The sequence below is a fragment of the Vigna angularis genome, chromosome 6, assembly GCF_016808095.1.
Source record: "Vigna angularis cultivar LongXiaoDou No.4 chromosome 6, ASM1680809v1, whole genome shotgun sequence".
In the NCBI taxonomy this organism is placed as follows: Eukaryota; Viridiplantae; Streptophyta; class Magnoliopsida; order Fabales; family Fabaceae; genus Vigna; species Vigna angularis.
The window spans coordinates 27110126-27119991 of NC_068975.1; the positions used below are offsets into that span (position 1 = coordinate 27110126).

The 9866-nt window shown below is 27.3% G+C and overlaps 1 protein-coding gene across 1 annotated transcript; it reads left to right on the top strand.

Moving 5' to 3' along the window:
- The first annotated feature begins 434 nt into the window (after nt 1-434).
- Nucleotides 435-4965, top strand: LOC108344767 (low-specificity L-threonine aldolase 1). Its single transcript, XM_017583254.2, has 10 exons — nt 435-656; nt 1538-1985; nt 2152-2263; nt 2746-2796; nt 3256-3327; nt 3421-3553; nt 3651-3709; nt 3824-3924; nt 4240-4306; nt 4533-4965. The coding sequence occupies exons 2-10, from the start codon at nt 1543-1545 to the stop codon at nt 4569-4571; spliced, it is 1077 nt and encodes a 358-aa protein (XP_017438743.1). The 5' UTR covers nt 435-656; nt 1538-1542; the 3' UTR covers nt 4572-4965.
- Nucleotides 4966-9866: the final 4901 nt, after the last annotated feature.

The following is a 9866-nucleotide window of genomic DNA, read 5'->3' on the forward strand; positions in this document are numbered from 1 at the left end:
TTGTCTCAAATATTAATGTTGTCGTATAAAATTTAATGTCAAGTGGAGCTTTTATTGACACTGCAAAACTGAATTATCTAATATACAATAAGACTGAACAAATAGGATATTAGTTTTATAAGAAATGTCATACACAATATGATGGAGAGAGACAAAACTAAATTATTTGTGTGTACCGTTTCAAATTTTATTAGTGGCTGTAATGGGACAGAATAGACGACACAGTGCATAAAAACAAATCAATAATTGGTGGAGGAATCCATTGAAACTGCACTCTGCTCATAATATGAATTGACAATTCAATACCCTTTTATAAATTATAATGATGTACTTTATTAAGAAAATAAATACAAATGTTAATAGTTTATTAAAATTTATTAGAGTAGTCAATTTTAAATTATGTTTAAAGACTTTCAGAGCAAGTAAAAACAAAAACACTTGATTATGCATATGCAAAATGACAGTATGATTCCTTTTTCCTTCCTCGTAATATCTTAGTAATAATTAAACTCATTTGTTCTTCACCCTCCTCAAATCTTGAAGCATCGCATGCACTTCAACACAAAGTTCTTGAAATAAGTGTGTACTATAGATGCAGTTACCTTGATCACACTTAAATTGGTTTGCTTGCAATCTTGTTGGAGTACCTAATCTAGGTAATTAATTTCCTTCAAAATTTCTGTCACTTTAATCTGTTCCACTTTCCTTGTTTCTCCCATGTTCTTTGCAGCTATATATATGTATATTTATTTCTGTCCTCATATTTTTTCATCTGAACTAAATTGAGAGTAATTAGCTGACCTATTACAGGTGATAGTTCTGATTCAGATACCTTGTTGAACGTATCTGTGCACGAAACCTGGTTGAGAAAAAGATTTTTTTTTATGAAATTCTTGTTTAACTTAAATTCAGTGAAGAGCTCGAGCATGTAAATTCTCTATATTTGCCCCTTTATTCAATGTGTATAGTCGAAAATTCACTTAAAATAATTTCCTAATCACATGTTCTAATGTTATTTTCTCTTCGGTTAAGCTGTTCTCCAACCAATTCGAAAGTGTCTGCTAAAGGTATTTCAATATTAAAGTCAATTCGAACTTAATTGACGGTTAAGCATCAATGCTGTAATAAACATTTAGTAAAAATTTCAACAGCCAAACTATATTTATAATTTTCTCTATGAATTTTTAATTAGAGTTGGTCTAATCACGTTCATTTCTGTTTAAAACTAATTACTCATATGTTTAGATTAATTAGATAATGAGTTGATTTTAACCGTGACTGATCGATCTTCATATTTAGACTATCGGTCATGGTATTTTGATCGGTATGCTCCTTTTGTTACATACAGCATAAAAATCATATAGACCATTTCAAGATGATATATAGTGCACCACAGGGAACATAAATGTCTAGTAATTATGGAATTTTAATCCAAGAATGGTTGCAAAAAAAGGTCACTGTATGATTGTGTTTTTGTTTTTGTAACGAAAGCAACAATGGCTCAAAACATGTACCTTGTGGCTTGTTTTGGTGGCAGAGAAAATGGTAGCTAAGATAGTTGATCTTCGGTCAGATACAGTGACAAAACCAACTGAAGCAATGCGAGGTGCTATGGCAAGTGCTGAGGTTGATGATGATGTTCTTGGACGTGACCCCTCCTGTTTTCGCTTGGAGACAGAGATGGCAAAGTTATTGGGAAAGGAAGCTGCACTTTTTGTTCCATCAGGCACCATGGCCAACCTTATATCTGTGCTTGTGCATTGTAACATTAGAGGAAGTGAAGTTATTCTTGGAGATGATTCACACATACACATTTATGAGAATGGAGGCATTGCAACCCTTGGAGGGGTGCATCCAAGAACAGTTAAAAACAATGAAGATGGAACAATGGACATTGATTTAATCGAGGCTGCAATCAGAGATCCTAAGGGAGAGTTAGTATATCCAACCACAAGGCTTATTTGCTTGGAAAATACTCATGGAAAGTAAGCAATTATTCTGTCCAAATTTTTCTAGATAGTACAATATTACAACAATAATAACAAAGTCCCTTGTGAAATCAGCTACATACACAAACATTAAGATCACATTATTAGATTTCTCTTAAGGACATAAGCAGTATCAGTGGTTGGTATGTTTTCTTGAATGCAGCTGTGGAGGTAGATGTCTTTCAGTTGAATATACAGACAGAGTAGGAGAGGTTGCTAAAAAGCATGGATTGAAGCTTCACATTGATGGAGCCCGAATATTTAATGCATCAGTTGTAAGTAAATTTTCTGCTTAGTATTGATTTTTATTTTGTTCAAAAACTGAGTAAAATCACTGCAAGGATAAACTTGTGCCTGAAATGCACCTAGCTAGATGAATACTTAAAAAATGTGTAAATAATATCTGTCAGCCTTAGATCTCCAATAAGGTAAAGTAAGATAAATTTTGATTTTACTATATGCTTTATGAATACATCTGTTTGTGTAAACAACATGTGTCAGCAAAAAAGTTCTCCATCAAAAAATTGATTACTTTTATACCATGGTTCAAATTAACTCTAGAAATAACTACATAAATGTGGCATTGGCATTTCCAGATAGAAATGAATCTGAGTTCTTGCTTTTTCCAGTGAGTGCTTTGATATTGTCAATTGTATTTTCTTATTGCTGTAACTTTATTGAAAATCTTGCTTTCAGTTCTTTTGCGCCTCATCATATGCCTTTTTGTTTACCCTTTTGTGTTATCATGCACTTTCAGGCACTAGGTGTCCCTGTGGGTAGGCTTGTTCAAGCAGCTGATTCAGTTTCGGTGTGTTTTTCTTTTCTCATTTTTCTTCTTTTGCACAATATTCATGGAAAGGATATTCAGAAGTGACTACTCTATTTTTAAAGGGAGTAAATAAGATTGTATTCATAGGTATATATTATAATTAAGGACATATACATCTTAATCTGTTTCTCACTTCAGAAACAATTCATATCAGAAGAACATTCTTCAAGATATAGGAAGTTCTTTTTTTCTTCTCAAGAGTTGAATAATGTGTTACTAAATTTTGAAATTTCAAATAAAAAAGAGAAGGAAAAACTCTTGTGAAGGTTATTTATGCAAATGTTGTTTTTCTTTATTGAAAAGTTACTCAGCTTTTGAATATGTTTTATAACTGTGGTTATCCCTCTTTAAAAATAAGTGAAATCTCTTGATTTTAACAGATTTTAAACCCTAATCAAACTTTGTTGTGAATCATATCTTTGAATACATGAATTTTAGGTATGTCTGTCAAAAGGCCTGGGTGCTCCAGTTGGATCTGTTATTGTTGGTTCCAATAGCTTTATCAGCAAGGTAATATAAATTCTGGGAGAATATAACAGTATCTATTATTATATCTCCTTTCTGAAAGAAGCTGATACCAGCAGAACATATATACAATTTTAGGCTAGAAGGCTCAGAAAAACCTTAGGTGGTGGAATGAGGCAAGTTGGCATCCTTTGTGCAGCTGCACTAGTTGCTTTACAGGAAAATGTTGAAAAGCTAGAAAGTGATCACAAGAAAGCTAAACTTTTGGCTGGTAAATGCAATTCAACTTTTAACTGTCCTGATCTTTTTAAACACACCCTTTAAAATGCACTTCTTAGTTTTCTCAAAAAGATTTCCTTTTGTCTTAGATGGATTGAATGAAATTAAAGGACTGAGAGTGAAAACCTCTTCTGTGGAAACCAATATGGTGAGTATTCAGTTGAGACCACTGATAACAGTACAATTGCATTGTTGTTTCTCAAACAAATTTGATAATCTGTGATGTGATTAGAATTAATGTTTGATTGATACCATGGTGCAGATATATGTTGAAATTGAAGAGAGATTAGGAACTACAGCATCCAAGCTGTGCAAGGACTTGGAAGACTATGGTATTCTTCTCATGACAGTTGGCTCATCAAGGTGTTATTTGCAGTTACTGTTTTCTTAATCTGCAATTAATTAATCAACTAAACTTTTCATTATTTTAGCCCATTCTTATATACTCACCTAAACTAGAAACCAGTCCATGATGTGGAGTCCTTTTGTATTTTAATATTATGAAATAGCTAAGGAAATTTTATGCAGTTATGGTGAACTGATAGACAATTTTCTGTAAAACTTTTTGTAACTATTTTGGTGGAGAAAAAGTTATGTTTTGTAAATGATTAGTTTAGTAATTAATATAAATAGGAATTGCACTTTATGGTAATTATGGGCAGTACCTACTTTTTGCAGATTGAGAATTGTGTTCCACCACCAAATATCTGCAAGTGACGTGCAGTACACCTTATCATGCTTTCAGGTGATGACTAGGAATCCATTATTACTTGAGAAACTTCAAAAATATCTGATACTGTTACTCAAAATGAAAATTTTCTTCTTTTTTATTTTATGTTTTGAAGTTTCAAAAAGGGCATTGAATTTTGGCCTTATTTGGCCTACAAATTGTGTTTCACTTGCTCATTTCATCAGCATGCATTTTTACATTGGAAGATGAAATTGAAAGACTCTTTTGTTGAAAACTGTAGCAAGCTGTGAATGGTGTACGAAATGAAAATGGCAACTGAAGTTTGCAACTTGGTGGCACATGAAAAACTAACACCAAATTCCATTCCATGATGAGAATAATAAGCATGAAGCTTTGTGAAAAGGTTTTAGAATGATCCAAAGTTGCCTGAATATGAAGCTGCATTGGGAAACAATGTATAGTGAAGGCTTTATGGAGTCTTTTGAACTCTTAAAATTTTCAGTATCTTCTTCCACAAAATGAGGTTCTTCCTTTCCTGCATTTTAATTAGTAAGAAATACTAGCAAAAAGTAGTTGCTTGGTTGTTCTATTCCTAGTTGGATCTAGCTTAATCAAATTTAATATTTTAAAATTTATATTCAAGCATTTGATAGATGGATTACTTGACATTAATTATTGGAATTAAGAATTAATATGAGTGACTTATTTGTCTATATTGGATTTTATTTTTAAAATAAGTGTAATTTAATTGTATTTTAATTGTGAGTAAATTATTATAAAAAAATCATTAAGCAAAAAATAATAAATTATTATATTATTTTATAAATTAATAAAAGTATTAATATTTAAAATAATCTATATTATGAATAAAAAATTATAATTAATTTATGATTTAGAATCAATATTAGTAAGTAATTGAAATTTTAGTAGTTAATGTTAAAAATCAATTTACACTCTAATTCATATATTAGTTATAATTTTGTATTTATAATAGAAATTATTTTAGTATTAATAATTTTTAGTTTATAAACATGACATATAATTTAATTAATAGAGTAACTAATTATTTTAATCTTTAAAATTGATTGTTATTAAATAATTTTTTTTAGTGTTAAGTTAAGACCCAATTCATAAAAGAATGAATTAATTGAAATTAACTCACATTTTATCCCAAGTTCAAATCAATTTAATTAAATTGGATTAAATCAAATTTTATTACATGATCGATCCTAATAAACACCTCTAATATTATATACAAGTTCCTATGTTATACATTTATATCTATAGGTACTCACCTTAAGTTTTTGAATTTCTTGTTTGTATTATAACCAACTTTAAAGAGTTTGATAATTAACATTTCTACCTCTTTAATATTTTTTTATTCTATTTCATTAAAACCTTATTTTTATCTTTACTTTTTATAGTCACATCAGATTTTTTTCTCTTTGTGTCTGATAATAGGTGTATAAAAAAGTATATCAATCATTCTTCAAAAGATAACATGGTATCATCATTCTTAAAAGATACAATGCTTTCAACTCCAAACTCTTGTGTCCTTTTCATATTTAAACAAAGAAAAAAAAAAGAAAGAAAAACTCAAAAAAAGCATTGATGTTACATCTCACAAGACTTGTGGGCTCTATGCTTCTGTTTATTTATTTATATATATTATAACAATAAAATAAAAAATGAAATTTATTTAATTAAATAAAATATAAATTTACAATATTTAAAATCTTTTATTAACATTATTTGTTTTCTTTTTAAAAAGGTTAACGTCCAAGAAAAATATGTCTCATAGAATTCCTTTATTATGAATTTCTTTTATAATTAAAAGATGTTGCAAAATCCAACAAAATTGATTATGTTGAAAAGAGATTATGCATTGTTGGCTCTAATAAGGAGGGATTCATCGGGGAGATACAGTACCAATGAGATATGAGTTTAACCATATAAGAGATTGACACCACTTTCTATCCAAAACCTTAAGACAGTGGGTTAATGAGTCTTTCATCTTTATATAGTGTTCTATTTTCTCATTTTTATCCAATGTGAGACTTTGAATCACACTTAGATTCCCAACACCTAGACATCGTGAATGATTCAAAAATAAGTTTATAACTTTATTAAATGCTAACTTTTTGATTTAGTTAGTAATCAAAGTTCAACCAATAAAGCTACAACTCTAAACTCATGTATTTCATTTCTCATGTTTTAAACCAGAACTCTAATGCTTTAAGTAGTTAACTAAGTCCTAGACGGCCTCCAAATAAACACCAAACAATAGTTGTGCTTATAATACCCTTCCTCCAATATTTCACTTGTCAAAACTCCCCATTTTCTTAGCCAAAACTGATCCATACATTGTTCTATTGACAAATCAAAACTATAAAAACTCATATACTAGATTCTATATATTTCACATGAGATTTTTTTTAACTAAAAGACTACACAAATCTTAAGTCACCTAAAAACAGACCTTAGGCCTCAATTTTTCCCATTCAACCATTATTTCAAAATTTCTCTTATCACAATCCGTTTTTTATCCAAAACCAACCCCAAGCCCTACCTATTCACTAATCTCAAAACAACATCATCTTTCCACTAAATTATACCACAAAACAACAACCTCAAGTAACCCAAACAAGTATAAACAAAACACAATCATTGATTACCAACATTCCTCAAGGACAAGCATCAATCAACAAGCATATCATCATATAATTACCAAATTCCCATATATAATTCTTTCATTGACCAAAACCAATACATGTTATCAACAAATTAAACATCAAATTCATTACATTTCAACCATAAATACGAACTCAAAATCTCTAGATAAAAAATAAAATATAACAATTAGCTTTCCTTACCTTCTAAGAAAGCCTATACACATCTAAAAGCAATTATCTCTACCTCAGCTCATACCACTCTATATATTTGTATCTACAGATCATAGAATTATGATCAAGGTATGTGTCCTTAAAATCATTGATCAATAAAGAACTAGGAAAATAGATTGGGTGACACATGCGTTCAGTCTATTTGCATGTGTCTTAAACTGAAAATCAAAAGAGAAAAAAAAAAGTTAAAATTGACTTACTCTATACAAAAAAACTAATAAGATGAAGGGGAAGAATTTATTAGAGTGAGGGTCTAGGTACCTTGATTATCAAAGAGATAACTCAAGATTAGAAATCTTAGAGAAAAAAGAGATAGAACTCAGAAAATGAGTTTTGAAGAGATTGTGAATATTTTAAATGATGAGATGTATTTATAAAATTCTACTTATATTACCGAATTATTTTATATTTCTAATAATCGATCTCATTATTTTAAAATACCTATTAATTCTAATATTTTATTTTTTAGTTTCTTACCTAAAATATTTGAATGTTAGTTTTATTGTGTTAAGATGTTTATTTATAAGATTTTTTTTAAGTTGTTCAAAACAAAGGTCTAAGTATTACTAAACCAGTTTTTTCTTTCTTATAGATATTTTTAATTTTGTTAACGTAAACAGACTATTAGGAAATTTTTATGTAAACTAGATGGATAATTTTCTTTGGAAAGACTAATTTCATCATTTTTTTTAATAATTTAGGTTCTTTGATACTAAAATTATATTTTTTAGGAACGGCTTATTAGTAACATTTTTTAGTTTTATAGATTTGTATGTTTATTTATAAAAAATTGGTTTATAAAAAAATTATATTTTTTTGTAAATTCATGTAAATATAAATTTAAACATATATTCATTTTAATATTTATAAATTAATTGAGAATAAAAAAGTTGAAGATAATGATAAATAAGATAATTTAAATAAATGGTAATCATGGTAATAGAAAAATTATCCTAATACAATATAAAATATTGTAATTATGATTGTTTTTTTTATAAAATTAATTTTGATAATTATATATATTTATTTGGTTAAAATAATTTGTAATAAATTTTTGTATGTAATAAGCTAGAAAAATAAAATAAAATAATAACGTGATTGTAGGTAAGAGTATTTGAAAAGAAATTTAATGTAACCATGCAAATTTAGAAAACTAGAAAAAAATGTTATTAAGAATTCGTTCTTTAAAAAAAATATCAACCAGAGACAACCTGCAAAATTAACGAAAACATGATTAGAATTTCGTTTTCGTAAAAAAAAAATGTATTTAAACATTAAAAGGTATAATTTAGAAAAAAAAAGTAATTATATACTTATGTCAATAACATTAAAAAAGATTTAAAAAAAGTCTTAGTAAACTAACATAAGAATTTTGAAATAAAAAAAAAAATTAGTTCCTTATCTTCAATTTTAAAATAAAAGTACTGAATATTCATCAAATTTCAGTTATTTATTTTAAAAAAATATATTTATATTGTCTAGTAGTTAATGACTGATCCACTTTAACTATACTACTAGTATATATCCACTTTTATTTTATGATTATAAAATAAAATAAAAAATTAATTATTATTAAAATAAAATATAATAGGATATTTTATAAAAAATTTATAAAAAATAGATACAGATTTAAAAGATAGTATAACTAAAATAATTTATGCTAATAAAAGCACAATCAATAATGAGATGTGTATATCAAAAGACTGATACAATTTTCTATATATGATATATTTGATCAAATATCTTAATTACAAATTAAAGATAATATTAATATTCATCTAGATTATAATTTAAAATTATTAAATATTTACTATTATTATTATTATTATTATTTCTTTAAAAAAAAGTCATTGATACAATATTAATTACAAAAAGAAGACAAGTTTGACGGTGAATTGAGAAAAATAATTTTAATAACAAAGTAAACAATTTGAAAGATGTGGAAATTATGAAATGGTTGAGCGTATAGAAATTAACTGAACCTATTTTTAAGTAATTTTAGTTATTCCATGTTTAGGCACTTTGAGTATTTATCTTGTTGAGTGGCTGCAGCTGTTGCTAATGGATTGGGACCGATGATCTTTGAACTTTGAAAATCCTGGATATTAATATTTTAAAAATATTTTTTGACAATATTTTAATATCATCTACATATCAATAATTGATTTAAAATTAATTTATAATTAATAATAATAATTATAAATATTAATATGAACTAATCACGTAACGATAGCTAAAATATTTTCAGAGTATCGTTATCTTACATTGATTTGATTAAATGAAAGAAATGTGAGTGCATTTCCTTTTCAAATGCAGATGCAGTGTCTGTTCTGGTCAGTTGGTAGTTTCAACTCTGTACAATATTTCTTCCTTAACCTCCACATACAATGTATACAACTTTTTTTTTTCTTTTGTCTATATTCAGATAATTCAGATACATCAAAAATGCAGAAAATTTCCCAATTATTGAAAAACATTGTTTAGTAAATAGATATGTTTTGGGTAAATATAAAGATTTTGGTGTACAGGAATTTTATACAACATAATTGAGAGTCACATTTTTTTTCTTCTTCGTAGTTGAATTTTGGAATGTAATAACATTATTTTTAGGATTATATATATTTATTGGAAATGTTAATTTGATTCATGACTTACAGATCAACCTAATTTACTTATAAAAAATTTGTTTGTTTTATTTATTAAATAAATAA